The following is a 26,860-nucleotide window of genomic DNA, read 5'->3' as shown; positions in this document are numbered from 1 at the left end:
GTTCTATCACTATCTACTATTTATGGCATGAATTCATGCTTTGATATTCTGATTAATTTCTATTAATCCAGTAGCATTCTACTTTTTTAAAAGTAGAAATAAATGTACAATAAATATTTAAGTATCTTCTGATTTCTCAAAGCTATCCTTAAATCAAAAATGTACAGAAACTCTTTAAGAAGAAATAAAACAAGTTCTTTAACTAGACTTTAAGCCAAGTTTCATCATTTCTGATATGGTCTGAATTTTTCAACATATTGTTTGCTTATTCTTTTTTCAGTGAAGTGGGTTTTTCCCTTCTTTGTATTTGGCCTATTGCTTAAGTTGACAATTCAACTTGTCTATTCCTTATGATTTCTTTACACATATAAAAACCTATTTAGATTTTGTGAATCTTTAGAGCTGAGAACTCTGAAATAAGAGTAAACATGCAGTCATTTTTAGAGTATTCCTGATTTCCTAAGTTTATAGGGAAAAATAATTTTGGCATCATTTACACTGCCTTCATTGATTTTTTTGGTCTCTATTATTTTGTTATTTTAGAATTAAATGTTTCGTTCCATAAACACTGAGTATCAAATGTATGTGCTATATGCATGTCCTTAAGTATACAATTAAAACCAGCTATAAAATAGTTCATTGAAAACAGGTAGACAGTCATATTATAGATTACGAAGAAAATCCACCATGTTGTACCTTATAAATAATGTTATCAAAGTAATTGTGTTAACTTTAATGAGATTCTGGCACTGTTTTGGCAAAAAGAAGTTGGCAATGTAGGAGCTCAGAAACACCTTAAGTATTTATTACATTGAAAACAACATATGCTTCCAATTTACAGGAATTTACTCAAAAGATTTCTCAAGGTCAAATTAATCTCTTAAGGGATGAGACAATTTCCTTAAGAAAACTGGAGCTTTTCCATGTTTTGAGGTTTTCTGGTCATCTGTGCTTTGATTTTATGGTAATTTTTTTCCCCCGTAAAGATATATATTAATTCATTCAACAGATATCTTAGTATATATAAAATTCTTGATGCTAGATATATCTCAACAAAAAATAGACCAATATCTCTGCTCTCAAGAAGCTTATATTATACTTGTCAAACTCAAAATTTACTTTTTAATTTTTTTATATTTCAAGCTTACATTTATCTAGAATTGGGTATATAAAGTAATTCTTTTTTTCTAGTGTAGACTTTGGCTTGCAATCTTGTAATATTAAAACTCTATTATTTCACTGATATAAACTTTCTGGAAAACAATTTTGCAGTGAATATCAAAAGCTTTACAATGAAAGCGTAGAAATATATAAGTAAATTTACTCAGCAATTTCATTTCTTAGAACTTAATAAAAGAAATAATTAAGATGTACATAAAGATTAGGATTATAATACTAGAAACTGGAAACAACTCAATTGTCCAGTAATATGTAACTGGTTGAACAGATTATGGTACTTCTATACAATGTAAATAATACATGGTGAATTAAAATCATGTTCTATAAATTATATAATGACATAAAAATATCTTGTTTAAAAACGAAAGGATATAAACAGTATGATTCCATGTGCAGTAAGAAAAATAGATGATTATATAGCAAAATATTAACCATAGTTATCTCTAGATTATAAAATTAGGAACACTCCATTTTTTGTTTCTCTGTTTTTCCATATTTTCTACTAAATTAGCAAACTACTTGTAATAGAGAATACATTATTTACAAAACTCAAAAGGTGTTTCAGGGTTTCAGTTTAATCTTTAATACAAAGACTAGGTATTACAAAATAAGAGCCAAGGTGTATTTAATAGTTTGCTCTTTTCTCCAAATAAAGTGTTGTGACAGTTCTACAGAATTAGAATACTACTTGAAAAGAAATACGATAGAGTAATGCCCAATCTTTCAATGTGTAAGATGCCATTAGATCATTAAAATAAAAAGACATTTTGAGCTAGTTACCTATCCAGGGCTTCCTTGAAGTATTTTCTCTGGACATCGAACTGAAAGACTGTTCGTTCACAATCAGTTGAAGCATTATCACTACCCCCATGTTTCTTCAGGAAGGCATCAAACCCATTCTCATCTGGATATTTCAAACTACCCATGAATACCACTAAGTGGAAAGAACACAAAGTCATAGAACGTAACGATGTAGACAATGTTTTTATTATCAAGGACAAAATTGCAAAAAAAAAAAAAAAAGAAGAAGAAAATATACCAACACATTAACAATGGTTATGTCTGAATAATACTTACTTTCTTCATTATACTTCTGTTCCTATAATTTTCTATACTGTTCATATATTACTTTTATATTAAAAACTAAGCATTTTATTTAAAGAAAAAAGAAATATATAATTTATTTGTAAAAAGGTTAAAATGTAAATATATGGTACGTGCAGATTGTTACTATAAAAACACATAAGGTAAGAAGTTTACCATCAAACTGCTTAGAAAACCAGAATGTAATAAAATGAGTAATTCAGGAAAACAAACATGAATTTAGATATTTATAACTGTTTATCAGCCACATAGGTCTTAGTTAGGTAGGTACATTCATAATTAAACTGAATATTTTCTATTTTGTTTTATATTAATCATGCTTTATTTTCTGTATCTCTGATGCTTTTAACATCTTGGGGTCTAGCTAACCCTGGAAGAGACTGCCCCTTCCAAGGCTACAGCCTAAATTCCTAGAGATTGGCAACTGTTTCCTGATCTGTTGGCCTTACCATACCTGAATAATAACAAAACCTACATTTAAAATGGTTTTCTAAGTGATTTCATTCTAAACCTCAAAAGAAGTACACTCAAAGAGATTAAAATTAAGTCTTCACTTATGATATTCATAAAGATTTTTTTCTTCACCTTTTCTCTTGTTAAACATATACCTCTATCAAACCAGTTAGTCATCTATGAAACCAATTCATACAAATTTGGATGAAAAAACACACCCAGGAATGATATTTTACAAAGATCTTACTGTGCTCCAAAAAGTGTGCCAGCCCAGGCAGGTCATCCGGATCAGCAAAACTCCCAACTCCAACACAAAGAGCCGCTGCAGACTGGAGTAAGTAGAACACATACAAATAATATATCAATCCTAAAGGAATAATATTGTCATTAATATTGTCATCTCATCATAAGGATTCAATTGGAGATGGAAGTTTTCCAATAGAAAGTAATAAAATTCTTTCCCTGATAATCAGGAGGAGCAGCAAAGTGAAACTCACCAGAACTGTGTCAGTTTCACCCTGCTGCCCCTCCTCTTGCCATCCTGCCAAATGCTGAACAGGTGCAGACCTAAGGGAAAAAGCAGAAACAGACAGAAAAAAAGCAAGAAGGGACTGGCCAGCCCACCCAAATATCATTTTGTGTCAGCATTTCAGAGTTCTGAACCGAATTTGTTTCCTAATTTATTAGATTTCAGAAATTTGCAGAATGATATATCTTGGTAGATTATCTTTAAAGATTTCTAAGCAATTAAAGTCTCTGTTTAGTAACTCAGATACAAAATATAAAACTTATCAATATTTTGTTTTTATTAAAACTTCTCAGAAATTTTTGTTTGTATTAAAACAGGGCATAAAATAACATGTCAGGAAAACATCCAACAAAGATAATAAGTAAATGGTTAAAAAGAAAATCTCTACCTATTAAAACACTAAGGAACTAAACTTTAAAGAGGCTTTTTAGTTCTTCATTTATTGCAGATATAAAGAACACATTACTTAACAGTAGATATCTCCCAATACCTTGGGAAAATCAGAATTTTTAACAAAATAGATAGTCAAGAGGTACACCAAACTGCATTTAAAAAAAAGGATTAGGGCATACCGTATGTCATTGTAAAAGACACAAAAAAAGAGAGAGAAACAGTCAATTTAAATAAACTCTTGAGAATAGGAAGTTGATTAATATTCCCAAATTTTACAAATGTCAATTTTAAAGGCTAACACATTTGGTGACACAGATTGTTTTGGTAAATGGTTTTCTCTTACAAAGAGAGTTTTTAAAAACTAGCATATCTGGTATAAAGTCTAACCATGTGTCAGAAAACGAAAGTACGTTTTCAGAAGAACCAAACAGCCTCGCTTGATGATGTACATCCCATTTTGAAGATGTGGGCACATACACTCAGTTAAAACACGGGGAAATAATACCCACTTCTTTGAACCACAGTCTAACCTGTTCTATGATGTTTAATAGATGCCTAACCTGCTTTCAGCTCCAACTACCCCATAAAGATTTCTTGTCTCGACCAGCAGGGTTGAAGATATTTTTGTATAAGGTGACTTAAACCACAGTCTATCAGTCATCTCTGACCACAGCAAAAACAGGTTCTGCGACTGCTAGAAAAGAAATTCATACTTGAGAATTAACTACCCAAGAAATTCATACTTGAGAAATTCATACTTGAGAACTGACTTAAGAAAGCCATGAACAAATCATAATTTGGTATATGTCATATTTAAATTTCAATCTTGTTACTATAGCAAACCTGTCAGATCAAGAACAACTTTTTAGGAGGAGGAAAATGAAAGTGGATAAAAATGATGACTCAGAAAAGTAGTTAACTTCTTAATTACATCTCAACATTTTTTTCTTCCCACTTCCATTATTAATTCTCTTATTTATCTTAAACAAGCTTCACATTTTTCAAATAAAAATTAAATCATAAACTGCTGCACAACACTATGCTACTCTTCAGCCACCTCTAGACTACTTTAGTTCCCTTTTGCAGACACTTATTCATTCAATGAATAGAAACCATTTTCTGTTGTTACAATCATGGATCTTTCATTACACTAGTGTGCCCACTGCATCTGAATCAAAACAATTTGCTCTCCTCTTCAAACTACATTAAGTTCCTCCATTCCTTTCCAATACAATCCAGAAAATTAACTATCAATATCATATATAGGACTATATCACACTAAGTTCAGAAAAGAAAGCCATTTTTTAATGATCATAAGAATCTGACCTTGCTGCTTCTAGATGTAAACATTTAGAGTTTGATCCACCTAAGCAAAATAAAAAGGGGTACCAAAAATACTGGATGCACATTGTAATTTATCAAAGGGATTCACAATTGCCATACAAATCTAAGGTATTTTATTATGTTTTGACAGTAAAATTAGCTGTCATGACAATTTTTTTATTTAACCCTAGATTTTTGCTTATAAATCGATAGAATGTATAAAGAAATCCAAAGCACAAGAAAAGCCATTAATTGACAGATACAGAAAGAAACTTATAGATAGGAAATGTTCAGTTATGAACTTATCACATAATTAGTCTTAGAACTAAAATGGACCTCAAATAATGAGAAGGAAAAAAAAAGAGAAAATGAAAAGACCTAAGATCATCCAAAAATATAGGGACAGAGCCAGAACAGAATTCAGGTTTTCTGATTGTCAGTATTCTTTCCACACTGTGACTTGTATAATTTCTTCCTTCCTATTATTGTTCTAGTTGGAATTATGAGGTATATTTTTTAATTATGAGATCTATTTTAAATTTATTAATTCCCAATTTATTTATAAAGACCTTAGTATAGACTATCAAGTGGTATATATATATGCTTTTTTTTCTAGTATTTTGTCTTTCATTCCTAAAGCTTTCCAAGCTAAAATTACTTGGCCTATCATGCCACCCAAAAACAGCCATCGCTCAAAATCTGAATAGCAAGGGGCAAATAGCTTCTTAAAAATATGACTCAATCTCCCTATCAAACTAGTGAATGATATGGCACGATCTTCTTTAAAAAAAATTTTTCCAGGAAGAGTGACTATCAAAGATTTACTTAAAACCTATCTACTACTTGTATCTCACACCTTCATATCTTTGAGGAGTGACCACTTTATCGTATAATACATTTGACATCTAGATTTTAGTCTTAATCATCTGCACTTTAATTTGTTTGTATGTGGACTATGCCATGTTAAATGTATTATCAATATTAAGAAACCAGCTTTAACAAACATTTGCTGACCAATTCCACCATAATGCCTCCAAAATGTTATCCTGTAATATAGGTAATCCCTACTGCAAAATGGTGACATTCTTCAAAAGAAATCCAGAGAGGGAAATTCTCCCTGTTAAGTCCTATATTATCTATTTATTGATTGTTATTATATATTATAGGTTCATTACACTACACCAACACAGGTGATCAGCTTCATCAATTGTTGTTATATATTACACTAACTAAGCTCAACTCCCCATTTGTTTCAATTCTTCCAGTTTGCCTATTATTTATCCAGACCTTTGATGCTTTCCTATAAAAAGAAATAAATCCCATTAAATTACCCATATGAGGACTCTCAGGACCATATGCCCAGGTGAGGATTCTATACTAGCCCTGCTCTTTTTCTTTTTCCAATCTCTCCAAGAATAATACACTCTTATTCCCAGGCTAAGATTTATGCAGATCTTCACCTCACAGCATTTGTTTTTAAAACATGTAATGTGCACAAATACACACAAATTTAAATATTACCAGTCATTACCTCAAAAAGTTATAGTTATGGGTGATTTTTATATCTCTGTTTTGATAATGAACTTTTGTCACTTTTAAAATCAGAGCAAAATGTTTATAAATGTAATCTTTATGTAGAATAGATCTTTATTGAAGCTCAAAAGATAAATAAATACTTCTTTTTTGCCATTAAGAAATAAAACATAAGTTTAGAACTCATCCCAAAGAATTCCCAAATTAGTAAAAAACAGACATGATTCGCACCTGTTTTTCAGTGGTTTTCTTTCTGGCTTCTGCCCTCTCTTCTAATTCTTCTAATTCATTATCCTCAGCATCAAGATCATCATCATCATGCTCCTCCTCATCATCAAACTCATCTTCATCATCAAAACCCTCTTCATCATCATCTTCTATTTCGGCTCCAGAATCTTCATCGTCGTCGTCGTCATCGTCATCATCGTCATCTTCTTCTTCCTCTTCCTCTTCCTCTTCATCATCTGTTGCATCTCCCATTTTACCTTCCATATTACTTAGGTCTGAAATCAAAAGTGCCTGCAAGCCATTTCCTAATTTGATGTATCTAAAATAAAAAAAAATTTTCTTTTGAGTCTGTTATTCATCACACTACACAGATACAAGTGATGCACTTAGCAGAATTTTTTCAAAAATCTAAGTACACACACACAAAACCAACCCTATTTTTAAACTAATAAAACAGGTTGCTTCTGGAAGGGGAAACTCAAAAGCTTATCAGTTTCTGCATTGCTGGAGGGAAAGGATAAGAGACACTTCACTGTTGGTATTCTACATATACATGGTATGTTGTATATACCCTGTTTGTATTTTTTAATTTTGAACTATGAAAACATATTTGCTTATTCAAAAAACAAAGTTTAGAAGTTAAAATTTTTGAAGTTAAACCCAAAACCTAGCCTCCCTCTATTTTTCAGTTTATAACTACTTAATAAATATTCTACCATACCAGGAGACTTAAAATAAACATATCCCTCAACATACAGAGAAGTCATGTCAGCTTAAATATTAAAGCAAAATCTCATATATTTAAACTCTGTTAATTCCCTTTGTTACAATGTATTTGATATTTTTAACCAGCCACCATTTTTTATGAACTAAAAAAATGGCTACATCTCAAAGAAAACTAAACCCCACAACTGGTAGCCCTGCAGAAAGATGATTATCCTAGTAAAACTGCTGTGCCAGTTTGATAACTGGGTGCCTATTACAAATTTCTGTTTATATTCATTATTTCATATGCTATTCAATCAGCATTTACTTAGCAGCTTTAATGTATCAGATACATGCTATAGTAAAGGTAAAAATAATAAAAGCACATCCCTCACCATCAGGCACTTACTGTCTAGTACAATACAATTAAGCCAGTACAATACAGAATGCTAGAAGTAAACACATAATATTAGAAAGGTGAAAGTGAGGGAAGGCCCCTAGCAAAAGTATACTTGAGACTTAATGGTGAAAAAAAAGTTCATCTAGCAGAAACAGGAAAGAATAATGTGCAGAAAAAGATAAGGAAGGGACTGAATTAAGATGGAAGACTGAAAAATTGATTTCCTTCCTTTCCATATCAAAAATCACATTTAAATAATTTTGTTATCCCAACAAACTATGAAACTATATAAAATGAGATTTAAATATAAGGTCCTATTCACCAAAGCACAAGAAACTATTAAATACTTAAATATAAACCTAATAACAATAGTTTATATTTCAAATGTATTAATTTACATGTCTTCACCCATTTAATCTTCATAATAACCCTAATGAGTTATTACTTCATAATAACCCTAATGAGTTATTACTCCCATGTTACAAATGAGGAAACTAAAGCACAACAATAAAAGTTTTTTATTTACCCAAGCTTAGCAGGGACTGAACCCAAGTACCATGACACTAAAACCCATTCTTTTCACTACTGCTCAACACAGCCAATGTGAGGAAAACTAGAAAACTTCACAGGAGAAAATGAAAGGCCTGACTAGTCATATCATGCTGTTGGGTGGGAACACTCAATATTGCAAAGATATAAATTCTTCCCCCAAATTAATATATAAATTCAAGGCAATTCCAATTTAAAAAAAAAAAAACATTTAAAAAAAAGATTTTTTGTGGGACTTTCCCTACTGATTCAAAAATTCATGTGGACAAGAAACACACACACAAAAATGCCAAGAACATTTTGAAAAGGGAAAACAATGAGGGCACGCTACCTTACCATTTATAAAAATAGTCTTTTAAAGCAATTGAAATTAAACAGTATACTAGTACAGGAACACCTACAGATCAGTGAAATAGAACAGGTTCTAGAAACAGAGAAGTGTTTATAATACTATTGCAACAGTTATTATGATTCAATTAATAATGCTGAAACAACAGGCAATTCATTTAGGGAGAAAACATAGCCATCTCTACCTTACACTCAACACATAAATTCCAGATTATAGAGCTAAAGGAAAAAATGTTCTAAAAGTATTTAAGAGAAAATCCCTTTGTAATACTTGGATAAAGAAAATTTGAGCAAAACAAGACACAAAATCCAGAAGCTATACAGGAAAAAAATGAAAAGATTTCATATATTCTAATTTAAAACTTTTCTAAAATAAAAACATCATAAAATCAAAGAGTAAATTTCTTACTGAGAGATCAATGTTTGTAATAGACAAAAATTGGAAACCACCCAAATGACTACCAACAGAATATGCAAATAAAATTTTTTTAACTCTATAGCTACACTATAGCATACCATATAGCCTTCAGGATCTCATTTACATATACATAGAGAAAATAATGACTCAGTTTCTAGCCTTAAACTGCTATTTCTAGGCCTAGATAGTGTTAAATCACTTTAGGTCAACAAAAGAGAGTACATGGGTGGAGGTAGCTATGTAATTATATAACTTGTTATTACTTCTCCCCAAATCATATGGTCTCAAATATATATATAAAATTTTTAGAGGGGTGGGTTTTTTCCAAAATGTTATTTCCTTAAAAAAAACCTGTCTTCCTTTACTTGGCTCATTATCCCAATTCCTCCTATATTGACAATAAAGACTGAAGCGGATTTTTCAAACCACATCCAAAAATAAAAAAGATGGCGTTATTCTCTTTAAGTACCCACCCACTCATTCTTATTTCTTCCTTATTAAAGGAAACCAACTTTTGTGAAGCCACTTTCAGTCACTAAAATTGCCACAGTTGAGTTCATGTATTTAAATCCAAAAATACTTGAGACCACATTGGTGGGGTCACTCTAAACAAGCTGCTAAAATTATTAACATTTTGAAGGTTGAAGTACGAGGAAGGACTCCACTCTTGTTATACTAGTCTGGGAACTTAAACTTTCTAGTCTCGCATCAATGCCTGAACATCTAGACCTCCAGGTAACTCTCTAATTGCCACCTGATTACCCCCTGAATGACTCATGTATACAGCCACCTGAAGTCCATTTTCCAGACCACTGGGATGTGACCAGATCTCCTGGTACCCACCTTCCAGGCCACCTGGCATCCATCATCCTGACTGCCTGACATCTGACTGATAACCATCCTGGACCAATCCTAGGGTTGAAAGTGCAGGACTGATAATTATCAAGAATGTACTCTTTACTATAAGAATTTTTAACTTTTCTTCCTTCTTTGGAATACTTCTGGGTTTTCACCTAGCTGTGTTCACAGTTTGCAAATTCCAAGACCCCTGAATAAATCTCTATCATTTCTGGAATACTTCTGGGTTTTTACCTAGCTGTGCTCCCAGTTTGCAAATTCCAAGACCCCTGAATAAATCTCTATCATTTCTGGAATACTTCTGGGTTTTTACCTAGCTGTGCTCCCAGTTTGCAAATTCCAAGACCCCTGAATAAATCTCTATCATTTCTTTCTAGCAAAGTCTTCTCTTTTTAAGTTTGTTTGACAAGACTAAGCGTTCCTCACAGTATTCCCAACTCATAGGAAAGCACCAATCCAAAAAATTAGAAAAATTTAAATGAAATATCATTACAGTAAAATTTATTCACAAAAATTAAAAATGAAAATGACACTGCAATGAAAGTAAGTTTCTCAGTGGCTGGCTCATTTGTTAGTCAAGCAAGGAAAGCTCTTTATCAAAAGTGTATTAGATTGTGAGTTTGTAGCAGCTAAAGAACTTTATCTAGAGAAAATAAACTTAAGACTATTAGCCTTTTCAAAGAGAACGATTGCAAAAAGTTGACATAGTAGCAATATCAAGTAAATTAAAAACAAAGCATATCATTGCAAGATTTTTGGCTCTTGATATGTCAACAGATGTTGCCAATACTGTTGTTTGAGGAATCAGTGCCAGGTTTGAAGCAACAGAGGTATCAGCCTCTATGAATACTATGGACGGAATAATTACAGACAATATTTTCCAAGAGGTTGAGAAAACATGACCAGTACAACCTAAAGTGGAATCTAGTATGTTACCACATTAATGTTGGTAAAAATGTGTGGAGCAGAAAAAAAAATTTTTGGACAAATTTATCTTTTGTGAGGTGTTTTAAAACCTATGATTATTGTCTTAAATCAGTATTTTGTAGAAAATACATGAATCTATCATGTATTAGTGAACCAGTAGTGTCATTTCCTTTCGTAGACTTTAAATCATTAGTTCTTCCCTTACTGTAGAGCAGTTAGATGGCTTAGCAGTGGGAACATTTTATTGTGTGGATAAAAAAGGGGCTACATACTATATGTGACAAGCTTAAGGGACGCCTGCATGGCAGACCCTACAAATTCAGACAGAAAGTAACCACATAGGATGGTCTGAACTTAAAAATTCCTAAAAGCGTGGCATGGAGCATAGTCACATCTTAGGCATTTGACAAAGGTCAATCTTTACCTTAAGTGAATCTATTATCTTTTTGCAGCTAAGAGAACATACCTTTGAAATGTCACAGTAATCTTTTCCAGATCCCTCAGGGCACACCCAGGGCACCAGAGCGCAAGACCACAGAACCCTTCATTGTTTTGTTTCCCTGAATTATGTGCTGTAAATGTTATCTGTCTTGTACCCACCAATGTAAAAGTGTTTTATCCAATCCCAGTGATTACCACCCCGACACTTGGCTTTCTCCCACCCCCTTAAATCTACCACCAGTGGATTTCATGTAACCCTCCTTATGTCTCCTCCTCTGATTCTAATGTATAAAGCTGCGGAACTGCCATTCTCCAGAGCATTTCTCACTTCGTTGAGGTTTTGCTTCCCGGCAATTTAGTTTGGCCCAAAATAACTCATAAAAATTCTCTACAGGTTTGGACATTTCTTAATGTCGACAATTGCAATGTTTTGAGCCAAGATTGAAATTTTTCTGAAGAACAGCCTTCAACCAGTATGACCAAACACCAAATGGCTTTGGAAATTACCTTTTGCTGCAGACTTGATACTGTTTCTTAATGAATTCAATCCAAAAGTCCAAAATAGCACTTACTTGTAAAACTTATGGTAAAGTCATTTCAACAACGTTATCTGAATCACAAGTAATGGCAAGTTTCTTTATACATTTCTTGTACTGTCAAGAGTTTAAACAAGAAGCCATATCTCCATTTCCACATAAATTCACAGTGGATATGTTTTCTAAGCAAACTATAGGTCTTGTATTTTTCAGATCTTGGTGCAAGCACAAAGGAAATTTCCTTACTTCAATGCCTTTTTAAACTGTGTAATTGAAGAGCTTCCACCTAATTTTCAATCAGAAGTGATTAATCTACAGTGTAATGACATACTAAAAAGCAAAAATATAAGAGAAGAATCTAACAAAATTCTATAAATGCTGTTTAAGCAATGAATATACTCAAGTAAAATCTTATGCTCATGGATTGATATCAGTATTTGGTAGTACCTATCAGAGTGAAAATGCATTTTCAAAGATGAAATATGTAATATCTCATTACAAATCATTATTAACAAACATTTGCAATCACTTCTGATGACAGGGAACACTAACTTTGAACCTTCAAATGCAAAATGTTATCCCAATAAAAAATAATTCCATTCTTCTCACTTGTAGACCTGTATTACCATAAAAAAGTACTATTATATTTTGAACTTAATAATTTTATTTAAAATGTGCAGAAATTTATTTTTCTGGTTGTATTAATATCTATACAATATCCTTAATTTTGCCTCTTGACTGACAAAAGCTAATATTTATTTATCTAGGCCCTTTTAGAAAACATTTGGTAACCTCTGAGAAATAGATTTTTCAAAAGGTGTGCTTGGACAAATGGTTGTCCATATCTTTAAAAAACAGTAATAAAATTAGATCCTTATCCAAATGTAAAAAGCAAAACTGCAAAATTTTTAGCAGAAAATAAGATGAAAAAAGCACAAACCATAAATAAAAAGATGAATAAATCTGATTAAATATTAAGACTTTCTAAACAAAGAGTAAAGATGAGCTATATAGACTTAGAGAATATATTTGCAATTCATATAACCAACAAAGGATTAATATTTAAAATAAGTAAAGAATTCTTACAAGTTAACTTAAAAAAGGAAAAGAAACAACCCACTAGAAAACTGGGCCATTAATAAAAGGAGAAACCCAAAATGCCAGGAAACATAAAATAATGCTTGATTTTATTAGTAATAAGCAAAATGCAAATAAAAGATTAAACAAAAAAAATTTCCCACAGATGAGATTACCAATAATTTTTTTAAAATCTTAAAGATATTATTAATCTTAAAGATATTTAAATCTTAAAATTTTTAAATATTTAAATATTTAAAGATATTAATCTTAAAGATATTTAATAACATTTAACACAAATAACAAGTACTACACTTATCAGGAGCCAGTAGGAATGTAGAGAAGCAGGAACTCTCATGCTCTATTAGTGTAAATGTAAAATAGTACAACCAATTATAAGAGTACTGTGGAAACATCGTAGAAAGGTTAAAAGTGAATCATTTTACTTATAGGCATATAGATAAACTCTCAAATGTGTGCGCATGGAGTCATGTATAAAATGTTCACTGAAGCAACGGAAACAACTTAAATGACTAACAATCAGAGAAAAGATAAACTGTGGCATAATCATAAAACTAAATGTAACAGAAAATTGGGAAAAATATAAATGACCATTAACAGGAAAACAAATAAATTATGATGTATTCATAACAAGATATCAAATAACATTTAACACAAATAACAAGCACTATACTTATCAGCATGGACAAATCGCAATGTTAAACCAGGAAAAAAAAAAGCAGTTTATGAGACTTTCGATGTGATATAATTTTTATTTCTATGTCTTAAAACAGTATTATATACTGTTTACAGATAAATGTATATTTAATAAAAAGTACAAAACATACATAGGAGTGGTATATGTACCCAATTCTGATAATGTTAACACTGGAAAAAGAGAGTAGGAAAAGAGATGGGAGGAGGCAGTACACAAAGAGCTTCAAGTATACCTACCTGTATGGTTTTCTTTCTTTAAAAAAATTTTGGTCTGAAATAAAAGCAAGAAATAAATTTTAAAAATATTGAAAAACATATCTGGTAAGAATCAGGCCAAAGGAGAAAAAGATGAAGGAGTCAGAGATGAAAGCAAGACTATGAGACAAGCACTATTCTAGGCACTGGGCATATAGCAGAGAACAAAACAAAGTCCTTGCTCTTGTGAACATGTAGTATATCAAATGGCAGTAAGTGCTATGAAGAAAAATAAAACAGAGTAAGAAAAACAGGGGTGGGAAACCTGAGTAAAATTGTTATTTTACACAGGGTAATATTTAAAGCCACAAGACTGGATGAGGTAACACAAGGAGCTAAGGTAGGCAGGGAAAAGAAGAGGTCTGGGAACTGAGCCATAGGCACTCCAAAATTTAGAGGTCAAGGAGGTAAGGAAGAACCTGCAAATGGGACAGAAAGGGAGCTAAGAACAGTATTGACCTGGAAGCCAACTGAAAAAAAAGTATTTCAAGGAAAGAGAGATCAACTGTATTATATGATACTGAAAGTTCTAGTAAGGTTAGAATTCGAGAACTAACCAATTGCAAAGGTTACTGGTGATCTTGAAAACAGCTATTTTGGTATAGCAATAGTGGAAAAGCCCATTCTAAGTACAAGAAATAAAGGAAGGAAATGAACAGCAAATTATGAGTACAGACAACTCTTAATATAAGCTTTGCTATAAAGGAAACTAAGAAACTTTAGTAGCTGGAAGGCCATAGCTCAAAGGGGATGTGGAGTAAAGAAATGTTTTTCGCCAGAAGATAGGAACAATTACAGCCTATATGTATGTTTCTGATAATGATCTAGTGAGAAGGAAACTGATGATGCAGTATGGAACAGGAGCAACTGCTGGAATAACTGATGGATGAAGATCAATAAAAAAGAGATGAGATCTAATGAATAAGTGGAGAGATGGTGGGTCTTAGTATAGACAGTTGATTTATTAATAACAGAAGAGAAGGCACGCAAAGACGCAAAGAAACAAAGTCCTTATCTACAAAAATTTCAGAAGAGTGGGAAAGACAAATAGAACTTACAAAATATGCAACAGTTTGAAAAAAATTGCTATTGGAGCACAAAAGAGTATAAATAACTAACATGTGCGACAGGAAGACTGAAGTCAAAGGATTCACAGAGGAGGTAATCCTTGAATTCACAAGGCAAACATGATCAAAGAGTAACCCGTGTATCAAGAAAAGGAGCACATAACAGCGCAAAAGAAGATAAAGCTAGAAAGAATCGAAAAATGGAAGGCCTTGGACCCTATCTGCCATGGGAGTTTGCTTAGGAGAAATTAAATAAGAGAACATAATCCTTTTATACTCTAAGTTACTGCTCAGTACCTGCTCAGTGATATATTTTCACAGAACAGCATTTAGGCTATCAGGTAATAAAAGCACTATCTAATACGGTTACTGTAAAGATTAAATAGGTAATAAAGTGAGATAATACAATGTTAACTCCTTAGAACAGTACTTAGTACACAGTAAGCATTCAAGGAAATACCAGTTACTATGATTAGGAGAATGAAGATTATTGATAGTGTGGTAATGAAAATATAAAATCCCTCTAAACGCTCCTCCAGAGGACCAAGTGAACTTTCCAAACTACAATCTCTTTCCGAACCTCCTAAAAACAGTTTAATTCTGATCCAGCCATGTAATTAAGCCCACGCCGCCCCACCAAATAAATAACTTAATCAATCAATTAATTAATAAACAAACCCAAATAAATACTGGAAAGGGACTATATATCTACTCAGCTTCCTTTGATTTGGATAGGCCTTATGATTGACTTCATTCTAGGGACCAGTATGAATATGAGGCCTATGTCAGAGTGGAAGTCCCATAACAAACCATCTTCTTGTCTGCCAGGTCTCCCAATTAGAGAATATTCTAGAAACAGACCAGATCACCAGAGGTGACCCTATATATCTACCAAACTCATTATAATTGGGTCCATGCCCAAAGGATTCGGTTGGGAGTAAACAAGCTTCTGAAGTAAAGAAAATTCGACAATCTAAACATCCTATAAAATGGTAATGATGAAATTATGGTATATCTTACACCATGGACTTCTAGGTAGACAAAATATATTGAAAAGCACTTAAGAAAATGTTTATGACATTGTTAAATATGGTATCATACCATTTTAAAAATGTTATAAATGCATAGCAAAAAGGAATAATGGCTCTAAGAAATGTTACCAGTAATTAATACTGGGTGGAATGATTATGGAAAACTAAAAATTTTTCTTCTTGTTATCTAAATTTCCTACAATGACCACATAATACTTTTACTTATTGATTGATCTTTTTTAATTATTAAAAAGTACATAATTCAAGTCTTCTACTTTTCCCTAGAGAAAAAAAGCTTGATGAATATCATTCCTAATCATTGCTATATATATCTAAACATAAAAAAATTATCTTTCAAGTAAACATAATGTGAGGTGTTATTTTTATGAGTTTTATACAATATATTTGCTCTTCGACTGGCTTTTTTCATTCAACAATAAATCATAAGCCATCTTTACATATCAACTTACATAAAACCATTTCTTTTTTATGACTATATATTATTTTCATTGTAGAACTGTGTAACAACTTAATCTTTAGCAAATCAATGGACAATAAAGTTGTTGACAATTTTTTTGCTATTACAGTGCTATATCATTTAGTAATTATGAACATATTAAAACATAGTTACCACTTAAACTAGTAACATTTGAGTACTTATGTGTCAAGCACAATCTTCTGTGTGAATTAAGTACGCTACAATATCACCATACATTATTATTACTATTGGTATAATTTGTATTTTTTCTTCTGTAAGCTGCCTACTCATATTTGTTTTCTCTGAAAATCAATTTATTATTTTTTAAAACTGGCCAGGATACAAGTTGATCTAAAAAATTTCTGGTAGAATATCCCCAAGAGTTCCATGAAAATGCCTGGCATATGAGCAGTCATGCTTTTATACACACTACAAATACTTTTTGAAAATCTACTATGTTCTGGGCACTGAGTGAACAAAACAGACATGATCTCTGTACTCGTGGGTTTTTAGCCTAGCAAATATTTGTTAAATTAATAAGGGGGAAGCAAAAAGAAAAGTGAAGAGAGGAACGCATCAGTTGCAGGAAGTTACTATATATATATCGGTGACACCATTCAAAACACAATCATAGTTACCCCTTAAACCAGTCTTGCCACATCCTATGGACCTAAGCTACTACCTGCAGATTAGTCTTCTTTAAGAACACTGCTTTACTTATATCATTTTCAGGCTCAAGAACCCACAACTTCTCGGTATTTCCCAACTATACTTCACCTACTCTCTACATTAGCTATTCCAAACCTTCACCACTAAAGGCTCCCCCTGTTCTCTACTACTTCCCCTACAACTTTTTAGAGGACCACTTCAGTAGACCTCAATGCCTACTTTACAGAAAAAAAAAAAAGTCTGTAAAGCAAAAAATGTTTTCAACACCTGACTGCCTGCAACTACACTCTTCATTATAGCTTCCTCCACAGTGAAGAGATTCCTTTACACAGTGAAGAGATTTCCTCTTCTTCGTATCTAAACCCAATTCCTGCATGGTGAATATTCTTGATCTGTCATCTCACTTACCATCTAAGGATCTTGTTCCATCTATTATCTCCTGCATCCTCAACCTTTCCTTCTCTACTTTTTTGTCTCAGGCAATAAACATGCTCGTGTCTCTTCTATCTTGAGAAAACTTTCCCTTGACCCCATATATTGTTTTATCCCCAAACCTCCTCTCATCTCCTCTTTAAAACCAAACTTCTTTAAATATATCTACCTACCTAAAATTTCTCGCTTTTATCACTCCTTAACTCGCTGCAATCTGGCTACTGCCTCCCTACCTACCATTCCTTTGGAATTGCTTTCACCGGGGACAAATAATTTCTTGCAACTGTTTTCAGTTATTCTATTACTTGACTTCTCAGTATAACCTATCAATAATCAATGCTTGCTTAAAGCATTCTTCTCCACTGGTTCTTCATATTTGAAAGGGGGGGGGGGGAAGGGTGCCACTAGCATCTAGTATTTCTCCTGTTTCCTGACTGTTCCTTTCTAGTTTCAAAGGTTCTTGAGATCTCAACAGTCCTTAGCCTTCGAGAGATTAATGTACTCAAAGTCACATAACTAGAGATGGGAAACTAGATACCCAAGTGACTAAAAATGCCATACTTTACACATATTTCTGTTCTAACACCTATTACATTTAATGCATTTCTGCTTCAGTATCTGCTCCATGACTCCACCAGGAGTCTAGATGGACTAGAATTCTTTGAAGGCAAGCGTTCTTACCATTGTTTAGTTCCTCAATAAGAGATCTTTTTAATATGAAATCTTATTTCTGAAAGAAACATTTTAGGTAAGAATGCTCTTCCTATTCTTATCAGCCTATCAGCCCACATTGAAGAAATCAGTCTAAGGAATGGTAACAAAGACACATTTACTTTTCCGAAAATATAATGTATTTCGATCTTAAAAGTCCTTACTGTGTTAAATGAGCTTGAATCTCATAAAATAAGTCCTAGCTTGCCTCTACTTTACATTATAAGACTAAGAGGGTACGATCTAAACTGAGTTTTTGATTCCTGTATCAGACCAAAGGATTGGATGGTGTCAATCGAGTTCCTAGAATTTATATACATGTAAGTCCATGATTTCTTTTGTAGCTCTAAGAGTCTATAGTCTTATCACTAATGTGTGTGTATACTACAAATGCAACTGCTACCTTATGTATTGAAAAAAAAAAACAAAACATTACTATTCCATGGGTTTTAGCTGGATAGATCAACAAAAAAACCCATGTTATACCTATCCAAAAGAAAATGTTCTCTGATGTATAGTCCTCTGATATATTAGACTTGTCTAAATCTTCTCAGAAGCGAGTAACTCCACTCCTATTTGAGAAGCCAAAAGATATTACTGTTCTCAATGCAGCTGTCTTGCTCACCTGGACTGTGAATCTCCTTCTGTTCATCAGTATATAATAGTAAACAACACAATAAATGTTCAGAAATAACCTGTAACTTACTCAATCCACATCCATTATTTTCTATAGTATATTGAGAATTTATTAACATAATCTCACTTGTAACAGTCTGACCAAAATTTAAAGGGTTTGCCCTTCAGAAGCTTACATGCCTTTTCATATGTTCTTCCCTTCCCCATAAAAATACAGGTCTCTTTACAAACAGGTTAAACATGAAAAGTGTTTTATATTTAAGTCAATCCAAACTTCCTTAGTGCTCATTAAAATAATTTACTATTTAGAATGCACTACTACTAATTTTGTCCATCTAGAATTTCCACTTTAAATCAATAAATATTTGAACAATAGTTCCCAAACTGGAGTCCTATTTAATCCTTTCAGAAGAGAAAGAAATCAACACTTAACAAGCATTTACACAGATTCCTAAAAAGGGAGAATAGATGTCCTGGAAGTATGTTAACATTTTTAAAAAGCTGAATACAAATCACACATATACAAAGTAAAATTCCAGAGGCTATTGCTTAAACAAATCTTTCAAGGCATTATTTTATGATAATGTTATTTTAATCAGGTCTGTCACTGGTGCTTATTCACACATTCAAAAGACATGTAATTATAATATGATGGATATGTACTGTAACAGACCACATCCAAATTCCTACTGAAATACAGTGAAAGGAGGGATTAGTTCTGCCTGGAAAGGCTTCACAGAGATAGTATCTGAGCAGCTCATGAAGGGACAATTCAGCTATCTGGGCTGCAGATACCTCCGTTTCTGGTGACAAAATTTCACAGCAGCATTTAACTTTAGTTGGATAAGTCTTTAAAATTCATCTAGCATTGAGGTTTTCCACCTTTATTTTAGAGTAACAAAAAGATATTTTCTTTAAAGTCTAATTGAAATTCCATACATAAAATATAAAAATGGACCCACTCTTTTGAAGAAGTAGTTATTAGAAAACACTGCTATTCTAATCAACCTTCACTTTAAAATAAGAAAACTGAGACACTAAAAAGGACAATGACTTGGCAAAAGACTACAGAAAGATAGAAATGCAACAATTTATTTAAAGAATACCTCTTAAGCATTATCTCCTCTTTGAAGTATTTCCTTTCTCCCCAAGTGGAGTTTACCACTTACTTTATTCCCCAGTATACCTATCACATACTTCTATTATGGCTTCCATAAAACTGTAGTGCCCTACTTTTGCGTTTATTATGTGTCTGTGTCCCTCTACTACACTGGATGCTTCCTGAAGGCAGGTTAACCATCTCTGTATGCCCAGCATCCAAAATAAAATGTTATTAAGTTACAGTCCACTAAGTTTCAGAAAAGATTTAAGATCACTCAGCACGCGGCACAAAGTAGGACTTAATAAATATTTATCAAATTAATCTGCTGAAAATGAGGTCATTAAATGGAAGAATACATGTTAAGCAGAACAGTATCTGATACATAGTATACATTCCATAAACATTGACTGTTAACTATATATCTTTACACAGGAAAACAATTGAACTGTCATTGAACATTCAATCTGAAAGACAAAAGCTAAGCACCTCTTAGCAAGGTTTCAACTTGTTCATTTACATATTACTAATACAACCACATCTTTGATGAGAAAAAGTGAGAATCTAGCTTGTCCATAAATATCTCTACTCTGCAGTCTGAGAAAAATAGTACAAGAAGTTGGGTATTATTAATCACTACACTTGGAGTGAAAGGAGAAATTAGGTCAGTCTTAAACTTGAGGTTAAATCACTCTAAACATGTTTCAGTCATCTATCAAAGGGGGATGGTAGGGAGTAGAAAAGTTTTATCTCTAAGGTTCTTTCCTGCTCTAATACTTATAACAAATTGGGACCAAGAATCCTTCAGCTTTCAACTCGATATAAGAACTTCATAAAAATCTGTAAATGGTGCACTGGATTTGGTGACAGGGTTATCATACCAGCTTTGTTATTATTTAGCTTTGTAATTTTGAGCAATAAGCAAAAACTCTCTGGATCTCAGTTTCATCAACCTGTAAAATGAAGTTTTGGGACAATATCATCTCTTTAAAATACATCATAGTCATGACATTCTATGAAATAAGCTACCTCTGAGGGAAATATTCAGATGGAGACTGAGCCACCAGTTATTAAGAGATGTTTAGAAGATTCCAGCATAAACCAAAAGTAGAGAATTTCGAAATGAGAAGAAACCTTACAAGACTATGACTTACTCAACTGAGACCCAAGTCCTTCCTAATATACTCTTGAAAGAGGTCACCCAACCATTTTAGTAATGAGAAACCCATAGAAACAAGCCACTTCATATTAGGCCAACTATGATGCCTAAGTTCTTTTACTCAAGTCACATGATCCTCTAGCAATTTCCACCCATTAGTTTTATCCCTCTTTCAAGTAAGGGCACCTCGAATATTTGTGGATAGTGATAATTTGCCCCTTAAATAGCCTCTTCAAAATTAAATCCCCAACTCCTTCAACCTTTCCTCATAACATAATACCAAGACTCACCATCCAGGCCGCCTTCCCAGAGAAACCTTCATTCTTGATTAATGTCAAAATTACTCGAACCACCCTTCCCATTCTGACATCCTGATTCCCCACTTGTCTCAAGATTCCCCGCTTGTCCAGCTGACACCACATGGAAACTCCTAAATGCCCTTTTCAGCTCCACCCAAGGAATTATTCGGGGTGGGGAGTGTGCCCCTGCTGCTCCTTCGGGAGATACGAAGACAAGAAGTGACAGCAGCAGCAAGAGAGACGCCCGCACCCGGCTCTCCTCCCCGGTCCAAGCCTCCTCCCTCACCGGTATTGCTTGGGGTCGCTGGGAGACTTGACGATCTCAGGGTCTCCGACATTACTGATAGACCCACTCCGTCCCTCCTCCTCTGATTCATCGGCTCCTAGACAGGCAACCCGGCCGCTCTCGCCCAAATCCTGTCCATTGGGCTGCAGGGCAGGGCAGCTGCAAGAAGACTTCGCCTTGTTCCTTCCAGGCATGGTAAGAGTAGGAAAGGGTCTGGCAGCAGCCGAGTCTTCGCACCGACCCCGCGCTTTGATTCTCCACAACGCTACGAGCCCCGGCCTGGCCTCACCCCACAACTTCCTCCCGGTGGCACAGACTGTAGCAATCGAGACTCTTCTGAGCATTTACTACTAAGTCGGAGCGATGGGCATCCCTCTCCCCAGGGTCCACCTCCTTCTCCTACTCCTCCAGCCGCTCCTCCTCCGCGTTCCAGAGGCGGTGGCGGCCGGCGCTGGTGCTGCCGCAGCCGCTGGGGAGGACAGGCCTGCACCCCTCCCCCAATCCGGTCTCTTTCACGTTAACTTCCCTCATCCCCCCGCCCTCCCGGCTGCCGATGACGCTACTAGTTCTAGCTAATAAAGAGGCAAGATAGCAGTCACGCTCACGTAAGCAACCAATGGGAATAGTGAATAAAAGGAACCAAAGCGACCGGGCCGGTTCGCGCAGCACACAGACAGCTCTTCGAAACCTAGGGTGGGCGGGGCGAGGAAAAAGAGGAGGAGAAAGTAGCGCGGAGGACGACGGGAAAGGGCGCCCGGGCAGCTGCGTCGCGTTTATGACGTATACGGAGAGGTGGTTTGAGGCCGCCACTGAGTAGTGCTTAGCGGCCCAGAAAAAAGTATTCGTTTGATGAGAAAACCAAGAAGCGAATAGAGTTTCTTCTCCCCATTCATATTTTGTGCATCCTGCCTATTTTGTGCATTCTGCCCCTGGGACCCAGGGCGGAGCCTTTTGCCGTGACTCAGCACGCGAAAAAAAACGGAACGGCGGAAGTATTTTCTTCTCCACCGGATGGAAGTTTTTTGGGAGAGTCAGTTAAACGCCAGAAATAGGCATTGTTCTCCACCACGTACTTGCCGGCTGCGCTTAGGTGGTATTTGCCATCGAGGCGCAAAAAAGTGCTTAGGAGACCGGTGTAGATGTGCTCACTCTTCTATGCAAAAACATTTTTTAGCTTCCCCACCGAGTCCACAGTTAGCTTTTAAGTTCAGCCAGCATGTATTGAGCAGCTACAGCAGGTCACGTTATTGCCCTCAAGTCCCTTTTCCCCAAGTTATTTTCTGTTCGTAATGACCTTTAATTGGCAATCATCTCAGGTGTCACTGAAACAGGCATTCTTGAAATTTGAAAACAATCCACGTGTTAGTAAGATGCAACATACTGATAACATGAGGCAAGGGATCCTAGCACATAAAAGGAGTAAATATGTATGAATGAATGGAGAAACAGTTGAAGAAGGAAGATATATTGATGGCTGTTTTAAGTCTAAATTTTTCTGGGCCTCCTGAGCTCCACAAACAATAAAATCAGGAACAAACCAAAAATCCTTGCCTTCATGGAGCTTGCATTCTAATTGGGAGACATTAAACAGGCGATAAAAATGAATGATGTAGTTTAAAAACAATATTATAATGACAAATAATGCTGGATAGGACCATAAAGAGTTGGGAAGGAGCAGTGCAACGATTTAGGGAGGAAATAATGAAAACCTGAACTAGGACAGCAGATGAGGTAAGTTAATTAAAAAATATTGTTCAAACATCCCATTACTGTTTTCAGTCAGTAATGTTTGTTGTTGAATAACTAACTACCTGAACTGATGTCTATTTTGAGGATATTTTTTCTTTTTACTCTTCAAGGCGATGATGCCATAAGTAAATTCAGCCAGTAATTAGAATTTTCTACCTAGAAACAAAGAAAGACCACATCCTAAGTATGACCTATTAATTTTTCCCTTTAAAAAGAGGCCTCTGAATCTTACAGGAGAATGAGTTAGTGGCCAAGATCATATAGAATCTTCTTACGAGTAAAAAGTCATTGCCTTGTCTATTTTGTGTATCACTGGATTCCTAGTTTCTAGAATAGTGGTTGGCACATTATAGGTACTTGGTAAATAATGATCGAACAAATGAAACAGGAAGACACTATCACAAGTGTTTTCCAAGTAGATCATTCTGACTGATGTGTGAAAAATGGTTTGGATGGGAGAGTGGCAGGTGAGGGCAAGACTGGAAGTAAAAAGAGCAGTTGGGAGGATATTAAAGTAATATAGGCACTAGAAAATGATAAGTTGGATTTCAGGAGTGAAAGTGGAGATAGAGAGATGTTTATACAGATATGACTTATATTTAGGAGATGGAATTGACTGGTTTTGGATAGTAATTAATTTGATGTGAGAGAATGAAGAAGAGAGATGTGACCAATATATATGATTTTCTGAGTGGATAGATGATGGTGCCAGTATCTCAGTGAACAAGAAATTCTGAAAGAGCAACAGGTTTGGGAGGAGAAAAGCTTAAACTCAGTTTTGAAAATGTTAAGTTTGAGTCATTTCTGAGCCATACAAAAGGAAGATCAGGTCTGGAGCTCAGAAGAAAGGCCTGCATTGGAGATGTAAATTTGAAGTTTATAGGCTTATAGGCAGTAACCAAAGCTTATTCAGTAAGATCATCTACATTGAGATTGTGAAATGAAAAGAGAAAAAGGCCCAAGAACCAAGCTTTGAAGAACTTATAGAAAACTCCCAAAAGAGACTAAGAAGGAACAACCAGAATAGTAAGAGGAAAATCAGAAGAATGTAATATCACAGGGAAAATTCCTCTTTGATGCTTGGCCCAATATAATTCTGACCCCATTGAAAATATCAGAAATGTTAGATTAGGTGTATAAAATGAGATTTGGCAAGTGATCACCTGAATCTGGCCTTTTCAAATATAAAGAGAAATAATTACCCAGAGAGGTATAGCTTACAAGTGACCTGTGGCAGTCAAGACTTCCAAACCGGAAGAAATATTTTCCCATTGAAAATAATTTAGAAATTTGCCACCCTCTGTTTGAATATTGTAAGGAGTATTCCTCAGAGAAAACAGATAAATTAAGCTATTACTATTTTATAGGAAATAAAGACATTAGAAAGTTTAAAAGATCTTGAGATCTCTTAGAAAGTTGAGCACAGAGTATTATTTTTAGCCTCATTTACCCAGGCTGTCTTAGAGTGTTTAAGTGCTTTTTTTCATCTCTAGCCTTTCTATACTCCTTCCTATTTTTACCTCAAGGATTTCCCTCCCATAAAGTGTAGTGACCCTTCTATCCCTATTATTCATTCTAGTGAGAGGTCAAAAATCATGAAAATTGAAACATCTTATTTCTATGTTTGATGCCTACATCTGAAAGTTATTTTAGTCAGTGTAATGGCTGTCTATCTCCCAGAGGGACAGATCTGAGCCTTACTTTTAAAAATTCAAAGGTAAATTATTTTATTAACCCCATTATCCACCTTTATATTTGAGAGGATAAGTCAGAGTGTAGAATGTTGATTCTAGGTTGAGTGGATTAAGAGTGCTATGAACCCATTCAAGTCTGAAGCCCAATGAAGAGATTGGGTGAAGAGGTCGCTAAAGTGGGAGGAAAGGCACTGAAAGAGAAAGTAAGTAACAAGTAAAATATTATCTACTTTACAATTTTGCCCTGGACCCACGGTCTAAGAAATTATACTTTTGGAGCTCTAGTTATTAAGTGTCCTGCCCACTGATTGCTCTCCATATTTGGTAGCTTTGTATCTAGGTTAATAAGTAGGCATGTTCTTACAGAGTCTTCTCTCAGGAGACCGAATGTGTACATAACATACCAAGGAGTTTGAGCATAAAATAATTTTCTTCTATACAATAGACATAGTTCTAGGAAGAATTTGGTATGAGAACTTCAAAATAAATTGAGTGACTATAAAAAATACTTTAAGAAGCAGTAAGAAAAAGTGGTTCTTTTCTGAAGGTCAACTTGGCAATATGTATCAACAATTCTACTTTCTGTAATTAATCCAAAGGAAATAATTGTGGATATGGACAAAGATTTAAGTAAAACAAAGTCCATTCCAATGATGTTTATAATAGTAAAATTAGAAAATAACCTGGATATCCAATAATAGGAATTGGTAAAATAAGTTATATGTACATGAAATAGAACAATATGTTGTCATGAAAACTATCTAGACAATTATGCAATGATTCAGATATTTGTTTCTATTATACTAAGTGTAAAAATAGGATTATTAAAGTAGCACATATTACATGTACATATGCAAAATATTTACCAGTAAAATGTGCTCAAAAATGGTAAAAAAAAAAATACTTTATGTCAAATAAAAGTTATCCTATCAGAAATCTACCTAAGTACTCTTCATCTCTAATCTAAAGATACAGCTTTTGAGACTCTGCCTGAAAGGAAAAATGGAAGACACAAAACGGTGTTTAAAACCTACCAGTGACTTCTCTTTGCACTTTGAATAAAATCTAGCTTCTTGCCATAGCCTATAAGGCTCACTTATGATTTCTGTCCTTACCCTACGTTTAGAATCTCATCTACCATTCTGCCCTTTGCTCCACTCACAATGACTTAATGTCCTTTGACATACTAGGGTAGTTCTTGCCTTAGGGCTGTTACATCTGCTCCTCTGCCTGGACTGTTCTTCCTTTAGATTTTGCATCACTGGCTCCTTCTTACCAGTCACATGTCAGCTCAATTGTCACCTCTTAAGAGAAACCTCTTGGCAGTCTATCTAAAATATTATCTGAAATTATTTATTTGTCTATTAGCTTATTGTCTACATACTCTCTGTATTTTATATTGGTCCATTGGAGGATTGGTATTTCATCTGTTGTGTTTCCCATCATATCCTAAGCATCAAAAATAGTGTCTGGTATATAGTAGGTATTCACTAAATGTTGAATTAATGAATAATACAGGGAAAAAAAGGGACAGTTGAAAGTTGTCAGGTCGCTAGGGAGGCAAAAGAGAGGGATTA

The 26,860-nt window shown here is 34.2% G+C and overlaps 1 protein-coding gene across 5 annotated transcripts in view; it reads right to left on the bottom strand.

The window, feature by feature from the left end:
- NRDC (nardilysin convertase) overlaps positions 1–22,392 on the bottom strand; it is a 73,998-nt gene extending 51,606 nt beyond the window's left edge. Inside the window, exons 1-6 of one of the 5 annotated variants that reach the window (XM_023536792.1) lie at positions 22,130–22,356; positions 6,746–7,061; positions 4,219–4,352; positions 3,234–3,303; positions 2,984–3,065; positions 1,960–2,113 (exon numbers count right to left, since the gene is read on the bottom strand). In XM_023536792.1, the coding sequence (XP_023392560.1) occupies positions 1,960–2,113; positions 2,984–3,065; positions 3,234–3,303; positions 4,219–4,352; positions 6,746–7,006 (701 nt within the window). In that variant the 5' untranslated portion in view covers positions 7,007–7,061; positions 22,130–22,356. The other 4 variants (XM_023536790.1, XM_023536793.1, XM_023536791.1 and 1 more) reach the window with 4 other exon arrangements.
- Positions 22,393–26,860: the final 4,468 nt, after the last annotated feature.

This window comes from Pteropus vampyrus, unplaced genomic scaffold, assembly GCF_000151845.1.
Source record: "Pteropus vampyrus isolate Shadow unplaced genomic scaffold, Pvam_2.0 Scaffold170, whole genome shotgun sequence".
NCBI classification, from domain to species: Eukaryota; Metazoa; Chordata; class Mammalia; order Chiroptera; family Pteropodidae; genus Pteropus; species Pteropus vampyrus.
The sequence above is the reverse complement of the archived record's forward strand: the minus strand, read 5'-3'. Positions and strand labels throughout refer to the sequence as shown.